At 39.2% G+C, this 25,179-nt stretch overlaps 1 protein-coding gene across 5 annotated transcripts in view; it reads left to right on the forward strand.

Annotated features, from left to right (window-relative positions):
• The first annotated feature begins 2,005 nt into the window (after window positions 1-2,005).
• The window catches only part of tanc2a (tetratricopeptide repeat, ankyrin repeat and coiled-coil containing 2a), a 49,517-nt gene continuing 26,343 nt past the window's right edge, over window positions 2,006-25,179 (forward strand). For 2 of the 5 annotated variants that reach the window (XM_058049171.1, XM_058049174.1), the window contains exons 1-3: window positions 2,006-2,296; window positions 19,122-19,199; window positions 20,337-20,447. In XM_058049171.1, the coding sequence (XP_057905154.1) occupies window positions 19,142-19,199; window positions 20,337-20,447 (169 nt within the window). In that variant the 5' untranslated portion in view covers window positions 2,006-2,296; window positions 19,122-19,141. Of the gene's footprint in view, window positions 2,297-18,231; window positions 18,406-18,548; window positions 19,046-19,121; window positions 19,200-20,336; window positions 20,448-25,179 lie in introns of those variants that run through there. The other 3 variants (XM_058049173.1, XM_058049172.1, XM_058049176.1) reach the window with 3 other exon arrangements.

Raw genomic sequence — 25,179 nt, forward strand, 5'->3', positions numbered from 1 at the left:
GGACTGGCTGACAGATGTTGACATAACCCAAATGAAAAACTAGAAACTAGTCATTGCTTGCAAAGCTACCTTTGGGTTGTCCAGAGACATAAAGAGAATGAGTAACAATATAATATAATCATCAGTAGTAATAATAAGAAAAAGGTGAACCAAGACTTGATAGTTGGGTGGTCGTCTTATATGCAGGTTCCTACTGTAAGTGACAAGGACCGCAGAGGCAAAGTGGTGGAAAACCCCCCAGTGCTGACACTGTTTGTTTGCATAGCAGAATCCTGACTACTTCAATTGTTATGGTCTGCGACCTTCGGAGCGGCGACATGTTTCATGACATATTCATTGAAAGCAGCAGCAGGGAGAAGTGACACAATCAGACTGTAGAGTGCAGGCTCAGCATGCAAGGAGAAGCTGCAGGGAGAGAAATATTGCACAGCAGGACAAAAGCAAGGGAACGAGAGGGATGTGACAGGTGGAGTAAAAAAGAAGGAGTCTGAGGAAGTTGCTTTCCTTATGCAATGAATGAAGCCGGTAAATCAACATGAGCAGGTTTCCGGGTACGGCTCATCATAACTCAGTTAACATGTCCACTAAACAAATATTTGATGCTTGCTTTAGTCTGTCATGCTTTGACCCACTTTGCTTTTCAGCTAAATCAACTCCACACCTCAAATGTGCTCACTTAGTTTGGATTACAATGCATGTAGGTAGAAAATTATAGTATAGAAAGCATATATTTATTAGGGCTGTCCGATAATTATCGGCCTGATATCAGTGTGAAAATGTGATATCGATCAATATTGTTATTGTATATGGCATATGGGCATATGGGTTTTCAGCCTAAAGTGTGGTCAATAGTGCATTAATGGTATCCAATTACAAGTAAATAGTATCTATTGTCAAAACCAATGCCTATACAAGAGGTGTCCAACATGTGGCCCACGGCTATTTTTCATAGGCCCGTGTCAGATTCTCATAATTTAACAATTTTACAAGAATAAAGTGAAAACATTAACATTTTAATATTGTGGAAAAATAATATATAATAATTAATAAAATAAAATAAAAATATATATATATTTATATTATATTATGAATATAATATATTAATATATTTTTATATTTATATTACCGATATCGATACCAATGCCAATACAAGAGGTGTCCAATGTGCGGCCCACGGCTATTTTTCATAGGCCTGTGTCACATTCTCATAATTTAACAATTTTACAAGAATAAAGTGAAAACATTAACATTTTAATATTGTGGAAAAATAATATATAATAATTTATAATAATTTATAATATAATATAATATAATATAATATAATATAATATAATATAATATAATATAATATAATATAATATAATATAATATAATATAATATAATATAATATAATATAATATAATAAAAATAGTAATGTAATAATAAATAGTAATATAATAATAAATAGTAATATAATAATAATAAAGTTGAAATACTGTATTAAATAAATTAAGAAAACATTTTTACAATTTTAATATTATGAGATGAGAAACAAACAAAACAACAATAAAGCAGTAATTTGGGGGAAAATTAGGTTATGGAAAAAGTTCTTTAAAAAAGTCCTAATTACGAGAATAAAATGTTTATAAATAACAACAATAGTAGACATGGAAAAAGCAGCTGGTCGGATTCTGGAATGGCCTTTATTGTCATTATACAAGATGTACAACGAAATTGGAGAACCAATTCTAATGTGAAAATAAAGAACAAACTTTTAAAACTTATTTATGGGGAAAATATTTTAGCAGAATGATGAAATTCTTTGGCAAAAATCACATAACCATTCATTGACGTTGTAAAAAGTATCAGTATCAATACAGGTACAGTGTTGCATTTACTTGGTATCACATCGATTCCATCATTTGCAGTATCACCCACCCCTAACTTCCGCCCACCGCCTCTTGTTGTCAGCAGCAGTGGGACACGAAGACCACGCCCCTTCATGAATAATTCATCACCCTCCCTTCGCCAGAGGAGGCTCGTGCCAGTGGAGCTTCCCAGACGTCAAGCGTACATTTCACCGGTAAAGACATCCGCCGCCATAGTATCTACTATCGCCTTTTTCGTCACCGATAAGAACATGAAAACACCCAGCAATGACTGGGGCGTGGAAGTCGGGTTCCAGGAGGTTTTCTGCCGATGTATTTACAGGAGAACAAGCAGCGAGGGCTTGACATCACCCCGACCGTGACCGACCTATTATTTGCCATTAATGACGCCATTTGTATCCACGCTGAACTGAAAACAATTACACAGGTAAGTCTCTTATTTATATAACTATGCATAATACACTCAACAATATCACCATGGCTCAGGTATATTAGTATTGCTAATCATTATCTTAGAAAATGAAGAGGAGGATTACTATGTAAACCGTTGTGAATACTGAATAAACATTGTGTTTTATTATCTGTATTAAATTTATGTCTGAATGGAAAGCACACTGACAGTTTTACAGTTACAATGATAGAATAATAGCCTAACTCCCAATTCAAGCAGTGTGTGTGTGTGTGTGCCATTGTATGTGGAAATTACTTTTAACTGTTCAAGCCAAGCTGGTGGTGACCAGTTGTTTTGACAGGAAGCAAATCCTTTGTGAGGAAATGACGGGATTATCTCACAATAAATGACAACATACGCCCCTTCCTACATCTATAACGCCATAGTGGCTCTGAATGTGTTTGTGTGTGTTCTCTGTGTATCGTTTCTGTCTATCTATCATCATCAGTTCTTCTGTCTATCCATCCACATTGCATTTACCTATCCACTAAGCCACATGTGTCAATGGAGGGCCGAGGCACTGCAGGTGAATTAACTGATGAGGTCCTTCCACCAAATTGAAGGAGGTGTTGATCGAAAGAAAACCTACAGTGGCTCAGCCCTCCATGGCACGGGTTTGACTTCTAAACATCATCATTTGTCCATCTGTCGTTCATCCAACCATCAACGATTGTCCCATCCGTAGTACATTCATCAATCTTGTCATATCCCCGTCCTTTATCCTCTATCCAAACATCCATTACTAACATCAATCTGTCATCCATTGACTTAACCATCCATCATTCGTCCAGCCACAAACCATTTATCTACCATCCATCTAAACATCATCATGAATCCATCTGACATCCATCAATTCATCCATCCAACCATCAACCATCCATTTGTAGTCCATTCATTAATCTCATCTCTCTATCCTTTAATCTGTCCAGTTTTGGATCTATCCATACATTCAAGCATCCACCCATTATTTACAGTCAGCCAACATCCATCATTCGTCCATGCATCCTCCATTTATCTACTACCCATCCAAACATCCTACATCCAATATATTTACCCATCCAGCCATCCATTCCTTTTATCTTTCTCATGTCAACCAATCCTATAATCCATCTTTCCATCCATCATCCAGTGAATATTCTCATGTATCCAGGTCATTGTGTTCTCAGGGCATTCAACCAATCGCAACCGGACTGTTCAGATTGTCTTAGAAGACGTTTCGCCTCTCATCCGAGCAGGCTTCATTAGTTCATGAACTGTCAGACTAGATAGGACAGCTCTAGTCTATTTCATGTTCAGACTTGGTGTGATCACACACCTAGATAGGACAGTTCTAGTCTATTTCATGTTCAGACTTGGTGTGATCACACACCAGTCAGACTAGATAGGACAGTTCTAGTCTAAGAACCTGGTGCAAGATCCAATCTATTTATCCTCTAAATGAGGAGGTTGGTCCAGACAGAAACGGTTGGCTCTTTAGTGGTGTCCCGTGACGATCGTTAGGATACAATGGAGTGGGGCCTCTGCCCACCAACGATGGTCGTTTGGGTTGTATCACATTAGTTGATATCCCATTCAAATGATGATGACGATGCGATCCATTGAATGCCCTGAGAATCCATTAACCATTTACTGATCTAATCAGCCATCAATCAGCTATCATTTGCCCTCCATCCAGCTATCATCAAGAATGCATCCATAGTGCATTTATCAATCTCTCTATCCTTTTATATAGCCTTTTCTCCATCTATCCAAACATCCATGTATCTATCCATTATCAACATCCATCTGTCATCCATTGACTTATCCAGCCAGCCATCATTCAAATGTTGTCATTTTCCGTCATCCATGGATTTATCTGTTCATCCGTCAGTCATTCTTCCATCTGTCATCCATGGACTTATTTGTCCGGTCATAATTCAAATATCATATTTACATGTATCTATGTCATGCATGAATCCATCTTTCCATCTATTCATTCATCATCCATTCATCCGTCCCACCCATCATCCATTTACAGTACCTATCCATCATCCAATGTCCAGCTATCGTCTATATATATTTGAATCATCATGGTCAGCCGTGCAGTTCAAAATAAATAACCATAGTCACTAACCTTTTTTTTAGAATACACCCTGGAAGTAATGATTTTGTTTCAAATCATCAAAGTAGCAAACAGGTTATTGTGTCTGCAAACATGGCTTCCTCCACTACAGTTTGGTGTTTGAGATGTTCTTTCGGCATATTTTGTCCTCTGCCCACCCCCACTGACTTTTGTTCCTCAACAGTGGCGGTGCAGATGGGTGTAATCCAACGTTAATCTGCCTAACTTTGTAGCCCATAGTCTGGGTTTAGTGCTACTCTGATTAAAATCCCTCCCACCATGTCACTCATTAGTTAATTAGATCACTCGTATGTGCTAATTAAAGGCGCAAGCACACAGCACTTGAAGTGCCAGACCTTTGTAATATAATCATTTTATTCAGACTGATTGTTGGCCAGTTCATTCCCACCGTGAGCCTGCTGTAGGGGTGGGATACTAAATTATATTGAATTGTGTAAATATATTTAAGGCATAATTCTAAAAAAGTGATTGTACTTTGCCTTTATTATTTCATTGAAACATTTCTAACTACATGTTCTGTAGCAATATGTAATATCACACATAAAAATAAAGTTATGTAATAAGAATCTAATTTCAATCATACTGAAGAAGCTAGGGCTGTGTGATATATTGATGTTATGATTGCCAGCTTGGTGACTCTGTCGCTAAATCTGGTGACATTCCAAACCCTTGTGGCAACATATTTTCTCAAAAGTTCCTTTTTTGCATCATTGGACTGTTTTCTGGTATTTGTGGAAAATAAAAGTGAGAAAGTAAAGTGAAAATACGTATTGTTGTTCAGTTTGTGTGTTGTCATTGAGCAGCAGCGGTTGCTCCTGAGACGTCCACCCCCCCCCCCCCCAAGTAAACAAGTAGTCTGAATGTAATTATTACGCTGTCCAGACTTTGAAAGGGACTAGCCAAGATTGTAGTTATTTAAGAATCAAGTTTATTTGTCGTTCTAAACCTAATGAAGGTTTTACTAATTTTGTTTGTCTCTCTTTGACATTGTCTAAACTCACTTTGTGGAATTATTGTGGAAAGGTTATTGGGGTATATTGGGGTATATATCATATATACATATATATATATATATACGTAGGTTCAGTATATTAGTTTTAGTTCATCTTGCCCAGCCCAAGGCTGTAGGAGCAGTTGTGTTTGCCTCTTATCTGACAGACCTGCTGCAATAAAGCTTTCATACGTACACTCAATCTTTCTTCTGGTGGACGACAATCTAATAAAAGCAACCAAAAAATAGTTTCAGGATGATACTTCCCTGCTTTTAATTTTGGAGCTTATTTAGCACTGAACAGGAAGTCACTGTATGACTGCAGTTGATCCAGGCAGTAGTTGTTGTCATTTCATGCTTAACGATAGTCAGGAAGTGGACAATATTCATTAAAAAAAAGATCTCTTTGGGCTAGTTAGGTCAAGTAGTTAGCGAGCAGACCTCACAGCTAGGAGACCTGAGTTCAATCCCACACTCGGCCATCTCTGTGTGGGTTTGCATGTTCTCCCCGTGCATGCGTGGGTTTTCTCCGAGTACTTCGGTTTCCTCCCACATTCCAAAAACATGCTAGGTTAATTGGCGACTCCAAATTGTCCATAGGTATGAATGTGAATGTGAATGGTTGTTTGTCTATATGTGCCCTGTGATTGGCTGGCGACCAGTCCAGGGTGTGTACCCCGCCTCTTGCCCGAAGACAGCTGGGATAGGCTCCAGCACCCCCCGTGACCCTTGTGAGCATAAACGGTAGAAAATGAATGAATGAATGAAAGATAGCTTTGGATTTAAAATTTTATGTCAACAAAAGTGCTTTTGATTTTTGATATGACAGATTCATACAAATGCACGTTCACCTGTCGGTCTTTTGTTTTGTGTTCTGTTTTCAGTATTAGCTGTGAAAAAGTGTTGCAGGCAGAGTCTGTTTGCAAGTTGGAAAGAAGATGTTGTGTGATTTAGTGACTCAGGTTTCCAGATGGCAAGAGAGAGTAGAGTGCAGGCTGCTTGACTGTCGTCCTTGATGATATTAACAGCTTTCCATTTTGTCGGGGCTAAGGCCTTATGACACCCTTGTGTGTGTGCCAAGCATTTTGAAGCTGTCCTGTGACATGTTTACAACCCTAAACAGTCATGTTGTCATGCGGGAGTTCAACCCATCTTGTCAGAAGAGCACATCTGCGTAATAGATAATATAACTATATACCTGTACTATATATTAAAAGTTAAAACAAATAACCAGAGAAGCGTATTGAGTCAGTCAGTCAGTTCATGGAACTAGCACGGAACAAGGAAAGAGGTCAGGGGAACTGTGAGTGATTTCATCACATCCATGCAAATTATTTCATTTGTTTAGTACCCCTGACAGCAATTGTCTTTTAATGTCTTATCACGCTTCAGCACCACAGGCGCTTGTTAATCATTCTTAGCATGCAGCATAGATATCGCTAACCCAGTGGTGTAGGTAATTTCATTTCCAAGATACTTAAAGTTAAGTTGTCTGATGTCTCACAACTCACATACAAAATGCATGAATTGCCGCCATATGAGCATTTCAGCCTTATCTATAGTTTAATTATTCCAGGTTTCCCAACACTAACACATGACACACTGTGTTTCAGATACCTGAGAGTCATTAGCATATGCAAATGGAAGCCTTGAACCATCTGCCAAGCGATCTGTTGATTTAGCATACAGGATTCAAACGTGCGCTATAAAATACTACACTTATTCTGGTTTGGCTTTTCTCGCAGTCCCCCCCCTGACCTGTTGCAGAATGCTCACATGACCCCAACATGACGAATGATGAAAATGTGTGTTAATTGACACCATTGATGGGACATGACATTAACATCACCCTGCATGGAGTCAGCCATGACATGTCCGACATGATATGTTGATATCATGAAAAAAGTGGGGAAAAAAGTTATCCTCCCATCTTGTGTGGAAGTGGTAAAGTTTGGGTTTCTTACTTTCACCTTCTTCCTGACTCTGCGTGAAAAGCATTCCTAAAGTTAACAATAAATAAAATGGAGGTTAACTAGTTAGCTTGCCAGCATGCTATGCCGTGGCCGTCTCTTGTGTCCCTGCAGTGATCTCGTGTCTTGCAACATGGTGAAAACAAAGACTAATAGTGTAAATGTAACTGTAGGGGTGTTGTTTCATGTCTACAGGGCTCTAATAATGGTAAAAAAGCACATTTAGAAAGTCATCAACAGGTGTTCTATGCGGTAAGTACTAAAATATTACATTTATTAATATTGAACCCTACTTCAGAGATTCTGTTGTATTTTTTCATTTCAATAGCGTTTGTCAACTTCTTTATCAAAATGCTGGCGCTTTGTTGGGGTTACTTGTGACGTAATGGTTACTTAAAAAACTGCTGTGTCAACGGCTGATGACATCATAAAAGCGAAGGAGGGAACAGTGACTTCTGGTTCTGGTTTCCGTGCTAACACACTGCTGTTTTGTGCTAAAAAATACAGTTGGACTCATGCAATGGAATAATAATGCACCATATAGTATGCTGACCAGAATTTTTATATAAATTTTCAACCCAAATGTACACTAACCAGGACGGATGCTAACTGAGGTTCCGCTGTACTTTGCTGCCTTTCGTGCGGGTTATACTGTACTGTATTACTGGCTAGAGCAGTGATTTTCAACCACTGTGGCGCGGCACACTAGTGTACCTTGAGAAACCGTCAGGTGTGCCGTGAGGAATTATCCAATATCACTTTTTATAATTAACATTTATTAATCATCATTTGCAAATATTATGTCAATAGCCATTATGTCAATAGTATACATGAACCCAAATATTCCAATTGCATTTGGTTTATTTGCTCAAACGGAAAGAATTGAACAGGGATGGAATATTCCTTTAACCAATCCGATTGAGGTATCTTGTGCCCGCTCAAACGGAAAGCTGTCAGGGTGTGTTCTTCTTCGTGGTGTTTTTCTTCTTCTGTTGTTTGTTGGCGGTTGGCAAGCAGCTTTCGTATGCATTAGCGCCATCTGTGAAACAGAATCTAAACCCTTCTATACGCCATTCACAAGTGCAGTTTTATTAAAAATGAAAATATATACCTATATAAAACATGTCCTGAGTTTAATTATAAAATATTAGCAAGATTAAATTTGATTTTTTCCTGTTTAAATTTAACCCGGGTGCGTTCTTTCAGCGCATGCTCAGATATGACGTAACACACGAATCCAGACATTCTTCAGTTTTAAAAATGGAGGCCAGCAATCGGCACTGGACTAAGCAAAGTTTGTTTTTGATTCAAACTAAATTTCAAGACTGGACAGACGAAAAACTGGCAATATGGAGTTATTCCAACAAGTGAAAGAAAAACTTGGGGAAGCCGGTATCACGTGATGTTGATGTTTACGTTTTACTGCGCATGCCCTATTGACTATTCTGGTTGATTTTCACGGCCCATGTAGACAAGAGATTGGAATATTCTTTCTATGGATACCACTGTTTCCCGACAGGTCATTCGGAAAGAGAAAAAGTCGTCATGTAAAAACGTGGCTACTGTGGAGTGTCTGTGGTGTAAAGACTGGCAGAGCAATGTAATATTGGTCCGTGTGGCAACACCTACCTTGTTCCTCCAATAGACTTATTGATGCATGTGTGAGGTCGTGGTGACATTTTGTAACATTTTTGGTTAGTGGTGTGCTACAAGATTTTTCCAATGTAAAAAACGTGCCGTGGCTCAAAAAAGGTTGAAAATCACTGGGCTAGAGCCCCAATCCCTAGCTATTGGAGTGTCTCGTGTCCCAAACTCGGATAAATGGGCGGGTTGCATAAGGAAGTGTGTAAAAAAAAAAAAAAAAAGCCAAAAGACCTTCTTCATTAAGAAATCAACAAATTACTGCACATTTGTCTTTTTTCTGAGCTTTGTAAATGACTAAACAGTTCTTTACTGAAAGGACCCATTCTTCCATTGCTACTGGTATTTTCGATCCCATGTGTTTCCTGTTGTCATTTCTCAAATGTGTGTATGTCTGTGTTTGGAGTGGGGGATACCCTTGAGGACAGTTCCCAGTGTTTTTGTTTAAGGTTCAACGCTAGCTGTGAGAAACGTAATTACCTCATGGCAACACTGTGACGAATGCCACCATTACCAAAGTCCAACAGTCATTTACCCAAAACGTATTTTGTCAGTGCACAAGTGAATACAAAATGTTTGCATTTTATTATAATCCTTCAAAGTTGCCCCGTCAAGATAATCAATGAATCAATCATAAAAACAAACACGGTAATTTTGCCGACCTCTAAAATATTGACGTGCATACAGAAAGTATTTCCCCAGACAGACCGCTCAATCATAGCTGGATGACATCATGCAGACTAAAACTCCCCTTGTGGAGCGTGAATGGAAGCTAGCAGGGTTAGCTTAGTTTAGCAGAACATGCTGTGTGCATTTACACCATATTGCCTTTTACCACCTGTTAATATCAGCCAGAGACATTTTATTTTCAATTGATTTTTTTGTACATTTTTTTATGTTTGTTGAATATATTTGATGTGCTTTACATTCCAATTCCAGTGTTAAATTCCATATATTATCACTGCATTAATGAGAAAACGGTCTCAAAGTCATTTTGATAGTAATTTGTAGGACAATTATTGTCCAGCAAAATTCATCATGCCAGGCCCATTTAGGGTTGTACTTTGTTTGTTGCCAGTTGTTCAGACATTGGCTATGTTTACATGCACCAATAACCCTTTTGAAAAACAGGAGTATGCTCATATTCCAGTTTTTAAAAAACAAAATATTTTTGGGGTTTAGATATTTGGAGCGAGGAGGAAACTAACCATCTCATTAATGTGGTGAAATGTCCCGGGTTGTTCATCATTCAAGAAGCGGCATTGCGTTACAACATTCTCCGTGCATTGAGACATTGTTTGTGCGTCGTTGTTGTGATCGGGATATCCCAATTGTTTACAATTACCATGTATACAGGAATAACCCTGTTTGCTCATGCATGTAAATGCATTATTCCCCTTGTTTCAGAAACCGGAATATTGACCTTAACTGGAATATTACTGCATGTAACCGTAGAGATTGATAGCTGTTTGTTGAGTCTTGTAACATCCTTGTCTTGACTGAAGTGCAGAATGTAAATACTACCCTTTTAGTTTTCATGTAACTCTTGCGAGGAGTAATCTGAGATATACCACTTTGTATGCTATCCACATCATTTGCATACATTCCATTTGTATGTCAGATGGTAGCATTAAATCATTGTTCAGCAGTAATTGGGTTGTCCATCTGTGCTGTCTCAGGAAGTGGGGCACTTTTATTTTGTACATATGCAAAAATATATAACAAAGCTTGCACTGACACCAGTTATTAATCCTGGTTTGTGAATGTTCAGACTCTATACGTTACATTTGTGTTGTTTTGAGCCTGCATGTACAAGGACAACGCTTGCTTTTACATGGCGAACACAACAGATTACACCGTTGTAGGACAGACGCTTTGTTAGCTTTGTTGAGAGATGGTGCATAGGCAAGGAAGCCATTAGTGTGGTGATAATCTGAGTTTTTTTATTTTCATTGTGTGGGGTTGTCACCAAGTGCACATATTCACATATGTATGTGCAAGACATTCAATGCAGAACTTCACAATGTTCCTCTGTACAGATGTGTGGAAAGTCGGATATTTTGAACAGCCATGGATGCAGAAAGGAGCATATAATATACGTATTAAGGCTGGGCTTTTTGCATCATCATTAGCATATGAACAAGGTGGGGGAGTCAGCCAAATCTGTTTGAGCCCACCCTTTCTATTGCTATCAAGGATAGAGGAGGTCAGATGGAGCAGTAACTGACGGCAGATGGTGTGTGTGTGTGTGTGTGTGTGTGTGTGTGTTTGTGTGTGCGTGCACATGTGTGTGCGTGATTCACATGAATGAGCTGCCAGTGCTGAGTCATGTTTTCTTGCTACAGACTGCCACGAGTGACTCAGGGATCAGACATGAAATCAGTTTCTTCTTTCACGCATTTCCCGGTAACTACCAGAACCACAACAGGATGTGACCGGAGGGGGCAGAGATCCTTGCTTTTTTTTATCAAGATGACTGGGCATTCAGTGCTCATGCTACACAAGCAGGAAGCCAAATGTCAATAACATCATCTGCCAGGGGCTGTGAAACATCTGCAATGGTGTTAAATGGTGCTAAATAGATGTACAGCATGAATGTGACAATATCAGTATCAATCAACACATACCACTAGTGTTGTGCAAATAGTAACAGCATTACTCTTTCGTGACTAGCTGTTTAGCTTCCTGTGTATTAGTAGTGAACTATGGCACAGAAGCGATATCCAGATTGTTGATATACATAACACAGGACATTTCACTGTCAATAACGGTAACAGCGTTTGAAGTGGCAGGATAGGCTCCAGCACCCCCGTGACCCTTGTCAGGATAAGCGGTAGAAAATGAATGAATGAATGTATGGGAAAAAAATCTGAATTGTACTGTTAAAAAAAATCAGATACAAGTCACATAGGAGTAAAAAATGTAATTGACCTGGAATGTGAATGTTTAATGCTGTTACTCCCAACACTGCTTACTACTGGAGTGGAAAACCCATTTAAGCTGGCCTCAATAACAGTGGTGTGAAAAAGTGTTAGTCAATAACAAAATCACTTTTTATTATTACAGGAGAAAAAAAAATCCAACCCTTCGTTGCCCTCTATGGAAAAAGTTGACTGCCCCTCTGTTAAAACATAACTGAGATGAACTGAGATCTGTCAGTCTGGAAAAGGTTATAAAGCCATTGCTAAAGCTTTGGGACTCCACCAAACCACAATGAGAGCCATTATCCACAAATGGCTGGCAACATGGAACAGTGGTGAACCTTCCCAGGGGCAGTCGCCAACCAGAATTACCCCGAATGCTCTGCGACGACTCATCCAAGAGGTCACAAAAGACCCCACAAAACATCCAAAGAATTGCAGGCCTCACTTGCCCCAGTTCAGGTTGTGAATTATTTTTTTGTGGTTGACTTCTTAGCCATGGCTGCACGGTAGATGAGTGGCGGATGAGTGGCATGTTGGCCACACAGTCAGGAGATCAGGAAGACCTGGGTTCAATTCTCTATGTGGGGTTTGCATGTTCTCCTTGTGCGTGCATGGGTTTTCTCCGGGTACTCCAGTTTCCTCCCACACTCCAAAAAATGCTAGGTTAATTGGCGACTCCAAATTGTCCATAGGTACATATGAGTGTGAGTGTGAATGGTTGTTTGTCTATATGTGCCCTGCGATTGGCTGACGACTAGTCTAGGGTGTACCCCACCTCTCACCGAAAGTCAGCTGGGATAGGCTCCAGCATACCTGTTCCAACCCTAATGAGGATAAGCGTTATAGAAAATGGATGGATGGACTTCTTAGCCAAACATTTTTCATGAATGGAGGAATACAATATGCCGTAGGTTCAAAAATCCTTTATTACCCGTTCTCCTTATGTCTCTGGCAAAAGTCACAAATAATTGTACAATCAATGGCTGGTTTGTTTACAGTTCGGTATGTCGACTTTAGTCAATCAATCCGAGGTATGTCCGACTTAAACACGTTCTACTGTAGCAGTAAATTCTCCAGATATACAATTTTCTCGTCACTTTGCATTAATTTAGGTAATTTATATAGCACATAACATGTCTCATTTAGCCAGATACATGGTGCCTTGCTCTATTTTCCGGGCCACTGTCTAATTTATCTTCAGTGTATTTATTAAGCATTTTCTTTCACATGTTGGCATAATAATATATGCACTGCTATTCAGTAATCTGTCTTTTTTATTACGCTTGGATGTGGGGGTGGATGCAGCTTTAGTTTTTACACTTCGGCCTATCTTTCCTGCATGCTTGTGTCATTGAGGATTAGCACACTGACACACATTACACACACGCAAGGATAAGCGAGCTGCATATTATATCTAAGAAATAAGATGGCAACTAGTTGCTGCAAATGAAGGTTTTGTGGGGCAGCTCTCAGACAGGGATTATGTCTATTCCCAGACTAGCCATGCAGATAGATGTAGTTGTTTTATTGGATTTGAACCTAGGCTGCTTTGTCCGTAGTGTTTTTTTTTTCTCTAGCAATTACCAACTGTTCTTCAAGCTTTCAGCGGCTATTGTTCTTTTATTTAAGAAAGGACCTTATTCATTTTGAATCAGTCTGATGCATGATATCAAGGTGATTTAGATCAAAATTCAAAACAGTGCTGCAGTTTTTAACCAAACCTCTTCAAACATTGACAAATTACTGTTAAATGTTGGAACAACAGTTGACTAAATATAGTGGGGGCCAGAATTTTTAGTGTGGGTTTCTTTTAACAGAACAAGATTAGAATAGACCCCTGCATCTTGTGGGGGTTTACATTCTTGGACCATACGTGACCATGATGAATTGGTATGCCCATATCTTGTAAATATATCTTCTCCCCCACATATTTATGCTAGTTCCGTCAGCAACAGCAGCATAGATACAGCGACAACACTTATGACATCCGCTCTCCTTGGGATGGCTGTGTCTTCCAGCACAAGACCCAGTCCTCGTGTTTCTGACGGCAAACAAGCATCTTGTTGCGTCTTTATAGCGAAATTAAGAGCTAGGTATCCACTTGTTTGTCTTTGAATGACGCTGAGATGAGCGCTTAGTGAGGCATCGTGCTAGTCCGGCAGATAAAAATAGCTTTTCATGTTAGCTGCTACAATTACAATATCGCTGTAGCTTGGTTAATATACCAGTCAGGTATGTAAAAGGAACACTGTTGGTGTTTCATTTTGAGTTTTTCTGTGAGGGCTTTAGCGTCAAAATAGGTACTTCCCATGACGTCTGTTGTTAGCTAGCTAATATTAAGTTGTTTCATGCGCTAGAATGCACAGAAAAGGGAAAGAAATATGTGTTCATGTTCACAATGTGTCAAGGATTGTGAACGATGGGCAAAATTCCCCCCAAATGTGCAGTTTGCCTTTAACATTTGACGAAAAAACATTATTAGTGAAGCATATAGACTTAAACAAGTAAAAATATGGGATGTTTTACAACAGTGGTTTATGTATGCTGTACATTTTTCCAGTATTATCACTTTTCATAAATTATTACCAATTTAGGGTGAATGGAATGGTTTTTAAGAGATCTGTTTTAACAGAAATTGTATGTATTACAACAGGATTATGAAAGAAATATCTGCATAGACTATTGAAATATGGTCTTGTTTTGAGTTAGAATTAGATTAATCAGATTATCTCCTTCAGTCTAATTATATCCATGCATCTTGGCATTGTGCCACAGTTTGGTTTGCCAGTGGGTGCCCTCAAACACAAGCAATAAACTTTATTGGGCGGCCACGAATGATCCAGACTCTCAAGCCACAGTTGGCAGCTTGTAGGAAGGAACAAAGAACAAACTGAACAGTAAACAAACTGTCCGACTGTAGGCAAATAAATATCATATGGTGAACAAGACATGTTGGGGAACTGAAAACAAAGAAAGTACATTGCAGGGCTAACAAGGGAAATGAAAACTGGCACACCAGTAATTGTGGAAATCCATGTGGGAGTGGTGACAGGTTCTATATTTTAGTTTCTTTTTGTATCGACAAATAAGGGATAATAAAGCACTGTGAGAGAACCTCAGGCTCTAACAGATGGATCCAGAAGCTTCAACAAAGAATAATGAATCAGCAGATGGGTCAACAATGTTCAACTGGGAAGGAACCCCCTAAAACCCTGTTGACCCAAACCCATCAAGCCATTGTTTACAGTAGTAGTAATACAATCAAAAGTAAATAAAACAGACTCATCATTGTTAATGCAATCATCATCGTACTGTTACTGATACAGTTCTTGCTCTACACATTGTTTTCTCATCCTTCCCCCAATCCCTCTATACTGCTTTCTCCATCTACACTCTGTCTCACTAATGTCAACCCGACCTAAAAGGGGGGTATTCTGCAAAAGTGTCTCAAACAACCCAGGCTTTGTGCTCAAGATGCAACTCAACAAAACCTAAATTCCTTAAACAGAACCGAGTGGGACTTCGATGGCTGTTATCAACTTACTTTGTTGAGTCCAGTTTTCGGCTCTAGTGCTAAGTGCTGGTTTAACATGGAAGGTGGCGTCATATTATTCTACTTCCGCTTTCAAGTGAAATCACCCCTATTTTGTACAAGATGACCAAGTAATTATTTTGTTGTGTTATGAGGAGTTCCCATCACATTATGACTGCTAAAAGCAACATTGCCCGCTCCAATAGAGCGAGGGCGGATCGCTGGCATGCAACAAGTTAACGCTGATTGTTATACCCTATACCAGGGGTCTCAAACTCAATTTACCTGGGGGCCACTGGAGCGAGGGTCTGTGCGAGGCTGGGCCGCATCAGGTTTTCCAAAAAAAAAAAAAAAAAACGCATTTATTAAAAACAGAAAAATGAATAAACTTTGGTTCCGATTTTCTACAAGAAAAGCTCTGATAAAACATTCCACTGTTCTCAAATATCTTTTTATTTTTCTACACAAAATAAGATGAAAAAGAAATAAACAAATCAAGAATAAAGAAAATCAATCAATCAGTAATAAATAAATAAATATAATAATAATAATAATAAAACGGCAAATAATAAAAACTTAAGAAACCACATATAGTTGGTGGGTAGACATTATTTTTTTCAGATTAAAATGAACAAAGCATTATTAGAGCCCTGTAGACATGACAAAACACGACTATAGTCACATATATACTCTTTTTATTTACAACATATTGCGCAACTGCAGGGTCTTGTGACACATGCTAACTCGCGAACTAGAGAGCTTGCGACCTAAACAGTAGCCTCCAAGTTATTTCCTTTAAACTTAAAAAGCCAAAAACGTACCACTTCCACACGGATAGGGAGGATAACTATTAACAGTTATTTAACCTTTAACATGAACATTAATCAAACGTAATAATTTTTTCTGGGTACATGATGCCATACAGCATCCATATCAAACTTGCGCGGGCCGCACTAACATTAAACTTTCATATCAAGGCGGGGGCCTCAAACTAGTGTCCTGCCAAATTTGGCCCGCGGGCTGTGTGTTTGAGACCCCTGCCCTATACCCTTCTGGTCTTTTCATTTATCATGGTCTTTATTCCTCCAGCAGATATTGTAATTCGACAAGACTAACAGATAACTTTAGTTAAAATTAGTCTGTGAGTACTGAGTACTCACGCAAGGACTGATGTGACACTGACATCTGCTAACATCGGCCTAATTACAATATTTAATATTGCATTATACTCCTGGTTCTAGCCTTGAAACGTGAGCAGCTAATTATAAGCGCAAAGCCTGGTCAGGACCAGGTTATGACTATAGCCTAAGTTGCCATGGTGATATAGCGGCATTAAAAGACAGTTACCGTCGCTGAACAGTCAAGTCCGGCTTTCCACTCAACACTGTTCACTAACCCACTAAACTCGCTTCGTAGAATACACCCTTTGTCTCTTCTGCAGGGAGGGAATTTTTCCCTGCATCCGTCTCCTGCAGGGTTCTGTTTATTTTGTTGAATGTGCAAGGAGAGTGGTTATAGACATGCTCAATGTGTAAAGTGCCATGAGATGATATAGAAGCGCTATAGATTTAAAATTGACTTATCTAACTAACAATTTATTAAAACAGGCACACTGTATTTGTTCAATATTGTGTGATTTTATACTCACTCACATTCACGCGTTTACATACAGTACCCTCTTCAATATGTCTGGAAAGAAACGTTTAAATGAATGACACTTTGGGGCACCACTGGGGGGCGCCACCTATTAGATTTTATATGTCACCCACTGCAGGGTGTACTTCACCTCTCAACCAAAGTCAGCTGAGATAGGCTCCAGCTCAGCCTACACCCGAATGACATCAAGCAGTATAGGAATGACTAAATGGACTTCCCAAAAAGCGAATTTACCAATTTACTGTCCCATAAATGTTTTATCACATGGAATTATTATCATTAATAGCTAAATTATTAACAATAACCATAATAATCATCATAGAATAATAAGTGAATATTCACATTTGTGGATAACATTAAGCTTCTGGGATGACCTTCCTTCCACACTCAATCCTATTGAACATTTGTGGACTGTGCTTAAGCCAGGAAATCAACTTTTCAATGAACAATTCTTGTACAATTTATGTACTCTTACTCTTGAATTACCTTGTGTATGAATTGTGCTCGATATATAAACTTGACTTGCCTTACGAACATCTGGTAGTACAGACCCTCCAGGATTTTGAACTCCTCACAACCTCCCCGCATATTTTGGCTAGTACATCCCTCAACCATTTTAATATACTACTGTACTTCTTTTCAAGGGAGAATAAAATAAATTAGGATATAAATGTTAATATAAAATATATATATAATATTAATATTTTAAATATATATAAAAATGAAATGTATATAAAAAAAAATTTAATCAAACGACAACCATATAACCTTTAGACTTGTATTATCCAATATGGCAGACATAATAACAGAAAATAAGCCATTTAAATAGGGCCTATTATGCTTTTTCCACTTTTCTGACCTACAAATGTAGTTCGAATATTATATTCTCATGTTAAACAATGCTAATGTTTCAGATAATGAGGTTTGCATATTTGGAAGTGACATTTGGGATGGCTCTGAGAAGTTTTTCTAACATCGGCTCACTGTGACATCACAGCTGAACTTCCTTATATGGGCATGCCCCGGTATAAGCAGTAGGCCTGCCTTCTTCCACACTCTGCTGCACTCTTTTGCCTTGGGAGTGTGACCAATCACAGCCGCATGGATGAAAACTGTTTTGAAAATCCAAGGAAATACAGCTGGAATAGGTGCAGATTCTGGAAGATATCCAAAACTTTCTGTGTGGGTTATCGTGTGTAGCTGCTCTATAGAAATCCCCAATACAAAGGTCCGAAAATGAGCATCATAGGTAAGACATAAGACATAAGACATAAATAACACTTGTGCTCTTATGTGTTGCTATAAATGTGTCCCGGTGCTATGAGAGCAGAGTGGTGGGCAGACAGGAAGTGACATTGCAGGTTAAGAGTTGATAACAGCCGCAACTGTGGGATTTTTAGGGATTTTTTTGAAGAGTTATTGTGCATGTTGACTCTGTTAGCATACATATTTTTTTGAAGTGGACCTTCTGGAATGGATTAATGACACTAACAGAGGTTCCACTATACATATAATATTTACTGCATATCTCAGCCTATATAAATCGTTTGGATCCTGTTTAAATTGGAGAAAGACACCCATGCCCATGATGTGTGGATGTATATTTCTGACCAACAGATTTCTCTTTGGGTTTGCCAGTTGCAAGTTCTGTTCCTTTCAACCTTACTTTTTCTTTGATCTCTATAAAACCTCTGAGCATCCTTGCATCAACATGCACCTCCTTCTACCTTTCATCTTTGGAATCATTATGTACAGACCACTCTGCAGTGAAGCTCTACTTGTGTCTGCATGGAGGGCAGATAACTTTTGACCTGCTCCTTGCAGCGTCAAGCTAAGGCTTCACTTTTTCTTCTTGTGTTGTTGACTTTAGGCTGCAGTCTGATTCATAGGTCAGATTTCTGTGACGCTTCGTAAACAGCGTGGTCATCCATGAACATTTCTTAATAGTTGATTGTCTCTTGACAGGAAGTACACTGTGAGCGACCATGTTCCGAAGCAGCCTGAAGATGTTGCTGGGAAGCAAAAGCCGCAAGAACAACAGTGGTCAGTGTCGCTATGTGTCACTCTTCATCTTGTGAAACAACTGTCTATTGTCTGTATTGTGTCACCTCTTCTTCATGGAACTACTATATGTACTTGTATTGGCGAGTTTCCTAATTGGGATCAGTTATTATGATTCTGCACAGATCCATCTCAATACGTCTTATTTCAGTAGGTGAATTTCAGTTTCAGAATTTTGAATATAGTCTAAAGCTAATGAAAACCTCAAATTTTGTGTATGTTTTCTCGCTGTGGAAAATGACAATACTGTATAAGGAAATTATAATAGAAAACATAGTAATACATTTATTAGTTCTAGACACAACCGTGATAATTGAATTTCCACAGTAGAATTCAATATTAATAAATTGAATATTTTCGTAGTTAGAGCTTAGGAAACCTGTTTATGACCATCTAAAATTTATCTTTTAATGTTATTAGAGCCTTGTAAACATGAAATAACACCCCTATAGTCAACTTTACACTTGTAGAACTAAAAATAAGCCATTTTACCACAAGCCCACACTTAATCCGTTAGGCACTGTAGTATAGTGTATAGTGTAGTCCTTGTATACAGGAAGTTCTTGTAAACAACAGGCGAATTTGCCTGACTAGCCGCGGTGTTGTACATTTTTGTGGTGTTTTTTGGTGCCTTTTGGTGACTTCATACAATGAATAAGTACAAAACTGTATATTTCATGTTTATTATTATTAAATAGTGTTTAATTACGTCATATTGTTGTTTGTTCTTTGAGTGAACAAAGTTGATAGATTTCATCCAAACTGTTCAATCAATTTCTTGTATTGCTATGATGATGATATTATATGTGAGTGTTCTGATATCTGTGGCGTCTGAAAATAGTTAGACCCCAAACAGATTCCGTAGGCCATACGGCATGACGGAGTTTGTGTGAGTCTACAACAGGGATTTCAATCTTGTGGAATTCTTCGGGCGGCCACAACGGAGCCATGACGGATTCAGTGTGATTATTAGAAGTGCATTATATTTCTGTATTTTAGTCATATATAAAAATATAGTACAGTTATAGTAACTATATAGAAATGATATATTGTTAAAAAAAACAAGAAGCTATTATTAAGAGATTTCCATTGGTCTTAAATCTTCCTTTCCTATTACAGGTGGTGCCAGCACGGACTCTGGGAGCTCTGAGATAAGACTGATAGAGGGATTCACTCGTTCTCTTCCCTCCTCTCCTCTCCTTAACATTCGTCTGGCCAAAACAACAACTGGTAGGTGTTGTCTTTTCTTCCTATGAAGTGCCAATCTGACCAACACGTCTGGACATTTTGCAAGGGATGGCTCACCTATCTGTCCATCATGTTCATGGTCAAGGGAGAGGGGTGTTAGGGTGGCAGGGTTGATACCTATCCCAGATGATTTAGGGTGAGAGGTGGGCGACACCCTTGAAGGATCACCAGTCAATCATATTGACATATAGAGGACACATTGACACCTATTCATTCACATCACTAATATCAATACCCTCTGTTTTGTTGTCAATGATTCCAACAATGATGGTGATATTGTTGTACAATCCTTGTATATTGTATTATAATAATACTGTATATTAGATTGAACTTTCCAGAGCACCTTTACCCTCTGTATCAGCTGACAAGCACACATCTGCGACTTGTTATATTGGGGGGTGGTTTGAAGTACGACTCCTAATTTTCCTTTACGAGAGATAAAACACAGAAATGTAAACTACTCCTTGTCATCATCATGTGCTGCTGGTCCTCGTCCTCCTCCTCCTCAGGATTTGACACACTTTCACTAAACAATCCCATGTGCAATCTTTCAAAACAGGATCATCAGTAATTTATTTATTTTTTTTTTTTACTAAACTATCCAACCCTTTCACAGAGCAACCGTGAGTTGAACTTGAACCACACGTTTTCTCACTTGTCCCTCAATTACGATCACGCACAAAATGGGACATGTTATTCATAAAGGCATTCATAAAGGCAGGGTTTTAAATGATAGCCAATACCTTGTACAACAGGAGTGAAAAGAACGACTCAAATATATCTTTTAGGGTGCATGGGAGTTTGCCCAACCAGTCTACATGTGTTTTGTGGACTTTGGACCATGTTCCTCTGGGAATTCTGTGGGGCGTACTACGGGAATATGGGATATCACACCAGCTAATTCAGTCTATTCGTTCCCCGTATGACCGGTGTCAGAGTTTGGTTCGCATTGCCAACAATAAGTCGGACCTGTTCCCAGTGAGCTTTAGACTCCGCCAGGGCTGCCCTTTGTCACCCATTCTGTTCATTAGTTTTATGGACAGAATATCTAGGCATGGTGAGGGCTTTGAGGGGTTTTGGTTTGGTGGCTGCTGGATTGGGTCTCTGCTTTTTGCAGATGATGTGGTCCTGCTGGCCTCATCGAGCCTTGACCTTCAACTCTCACTAAATTGGTTCACAGCCAAAAATCAGCACCTCCAAGTCCGAGTCCAAGGGTGGAGTGCCATCTCCGGGTCAGGGCTGAGATCCTGCCCCAAGTGGAGGAGTTTAAGTACCTCGGGGTCTCGTAGATTTGTCTGATCAAAACCAGACTCCAGACTCAGTCACTGATTTTCAGCAAAGTGGGGGATTATATTTGTAGATATGACATGGAAAACCTGTGTACGATCTTCTAAATATATATTTTTAACATTATTAGAGCAATCTAGACTTGGAATAATACCCAAATAGTCGCCCTTGCATTTATATTACCAAATATATGTAGTAGAGTTTACCTTGTAGGGGAGCAGAATTGATGAGGAGGTGACGTCAGGGATTTAGAGTTGAATTGTAGCTTGTTGTTTTGTGGGTTGTGTCCAATTCATTACTTCCTGAATCTGCACTGAAAGCATCATGGGAACTGTTGTTCTTTAAAGGGGAACTTTTGCCCAAAATTTTGCCCACGATTCACAATCCTTATGTGAAACTTGAACACATATTTCTTTCCCTTTTCTGTGCATTATAACACGAGAAAACAAGTTAATTTGAGCTAGCTTACAATGCTGTCATTGGGATATCGTTTGATATACACGCTATGATTGTAAACTGTACACTGATGATAGCATGTAGTAGTTGCTGTATTTTGATTATTTAAAACACTACCAAAACTTCGCTACAAAGACTCAACAAGATGCTCGTTTGCTGTTAGCATTTTTTTACCTGAGGACTAGAGCACACGTCTTGTGCTGGAAGACACAGCCATCCCAAGGAGAACGGACATCGTAAGTGTTGTCGCCACTGTTGTTGTGTGTATCAATGTGCCTCGAAAAGTTTCGGTAGTGTTTTAAATAATCACAATACGAAAAAATACTGCAACTTTTACACGTTATCGTCAGTAAATGCATTAATGCATGAGCACAGCATGTATGTATATCAAACGATGCAACATTGTTGCAGGAATTCAAAGTTGAAATAGGTTTATCTCAATGACAACACGGTAACGTAGCTCAAAATAACTAGTTTTCTCGTGTCGTAATGCACAAAAAGGGAACTAAATATGTGTTCATGTTTCACATAAGGATTGTGAATGATGGGCGCAATTCCCAAAAAGTGGTGTTCTCCTTTTAAGCCATAAATTATGAATTACTGATTAACCTGCAGGGTCCAAAGGGTGTGAAAAAGTAGTGGTTTTTATGGAATTTTTGGTCATCATTTGGTCAACTTGAAACTTACAAACCTCTCCAATAGCTTCTAGCAATGTTTAAACTGCTTTTCATTCCCTTATAAACTTTAACTTCCACAATACATACACAGCATACGTTATCCTGGGGTGATACGTTATCGCTGTTCTTTTTCTGCAATCCAGTCAACTTTCCGTGTGTGATTTGTGGTCTGATGTTTTCTGTAGCCTTGTGCACACAAGCTGAAAAGTGTACAGGCTTGCTCTTGGGCTTCTCCTCCAATCCGTCTCTTTCTCCTTCGTGCGAGTGTGTAAGTGTGTGTGTTTTGGTTGGAGGAGGGGAGTTTTGATTCCCGCTGAAGTCAGACGAGAGAGAGATCGTCTTTCAGACCAGATATGGAGGCTCTGTCGTTGAAAGGAAAAAGTCTTACAAGACTTGAAGACGTTACTTCTTTACTGGCAGAAGATGATCTTCATCTAAACTTAAGCTTTACGGATGTTTTTTTCTTTTTTAAGAAGTCTAAGGCTGGTCCATCTGTGAATGAAAATGGTGCACTTTTTGACTAAAAGGAGCAGTGGACACCCCCCCTGGGTTGATGTGAGTTGCGGTCAACGTTAACTGCTCTGTGGACATTCCGTTTGCTGACCATAAACTTAGTTTTCCTGTGGTGCTCACTTTATTTTACCTCCGTGGAGTCAAAGCTGGAGTATCTCAAGTGATTTTCTATTCCTGGAGAGACTCGTCCCTCTTATCTTCTCATTCCCCCCCATCTGTCTCTCCTTTCTCCTTTGTGCTCTCTGGAGGAGGAGCTCAGAAAGTCAGGGGTGGTGATCGGTCTTTTTTTTTTTTTGGTCACCAGGAAATCTGAATGTTGTAATGAAGATTGGAAGCTGAAAGGCAACAAATGATAACGTGTTGAATAACCTTTTCCCTCATTCATCAAACCAAAGGAAAGCTCTTTTCTGCAGCGGCGATAGCCCTTTGATGTTTTGACGCCACCTTCCACATGGAAGCACTCTGAACCAATTACATTCTGGCTTGGAGCTAGACATGGACTGCACGGCGGCTATTTTGAAAGCATGTGCCCGTTTAAGGACCATGTGGTGTCGGCATGGACGGACCTCTGTGCATCACCCGTGGAGGTTTCTGGAGAATTGCCGCTGTGGCCGAGATGTCAGGGCGGTTGGCACCTTGAGCCATACCTCCTCACTCCGGGGCTTGCTGTTCTATGTGTGCTGCTGTCTCACCCATGAGGAAAACTCAGATCTGTGTCGGGATTGGGTCGATCTTCCCATCGACGAAACAAGCAGAGACAGGAGAGGGAGAAGATGTGAGGAAGGTGAGAGTGGAGAGCAGTCTGTGTTTCCAAGTATCGAGTCGACCTATGCAGGAAGCCACACAGTATGTCTTTCTGTGACTATTCTAGTCTGGTGGCGGGCACAATTATATGATCCACTGCTGATTTTGTGAAGTTGCCCTTCTTAAAAAGTCATGAAAAGTCCATAATGTGTATGGTAGGTTTATTTTAACAACAAGATGGGAGTTGCCCAACATCCCTCCTGTGATGTGTGCACACTTGGTGGTGACCAACAACAAGAAACATCTGTTTCATCGATAATTTTCATGCCATAATTCTACAGTAGGTGTGGACCAGTAGATCACTATTTTGCCCTAAAATTAGATGAAGACCTTATAACTAGGGATGTCCCAATCTGCATTTTTGGCCACCGATCCATGTTCGATTTTCTTCCAATTTTGAGTCCCCATCCAATACTTTGACAGGATAGATTTTGGAACTGCAAAAGGCTTTTATTTTAGCAAGTGACTAAAGTCAACACAATACATTTTTATAAAGCTTATTTAATTACATTTTGAATTTGCTATACCAATAAATCAATCAACCAAATTAATAATAATATCAACCAACAAATCAAGCGCTCCTTTTTTCTATGGCCTGCAACGTTCACAGACTGTTGTAACTGCACCCGAGCCTGAGCTCACTTCAACATTCATTAGACATTTCACATGCTAGTTTCACCAAATGCTCTGCCATGAGGGGAAAAAATATCGAGCTAAAACACACCAAACCCGATCAGCTGCCCAGGGCTTGTTCCTATTGCTGTTTGAAAAGTGCAAAAAAGTTGGTCTGAGATGACCTGTGGGCTCAAGCGATTATGACACTGAATGACCAGCCCTTAACCAACCCTTTTTGGTTCGTAAATTTAAACCCAGGTTTGTACTTCTGAGCTGCCACTGTTTTTTTTATGTTTTTTTTTATTTTTTAGTGATGTCATGATATTGAATTAGAAAACCTTTACAGGTCCAGCAATCCAACT

Source organism: Doryrhamphus excisus, chromosome 15, assembly GCF_030265055.1.
Source record: "Doryrhamphus excisus isolate RoL2022-K1 chromosome 15, RoL_Dexc_1.0, whole genome shotgun sequence".
Taxonomy (NCBI): Eukaryota; Metazoa; Chordata; class Actinopteri; order Syngnathiformes; family Syngnathidae; genus Doryrhamphus; species Doryrhamphus excisus.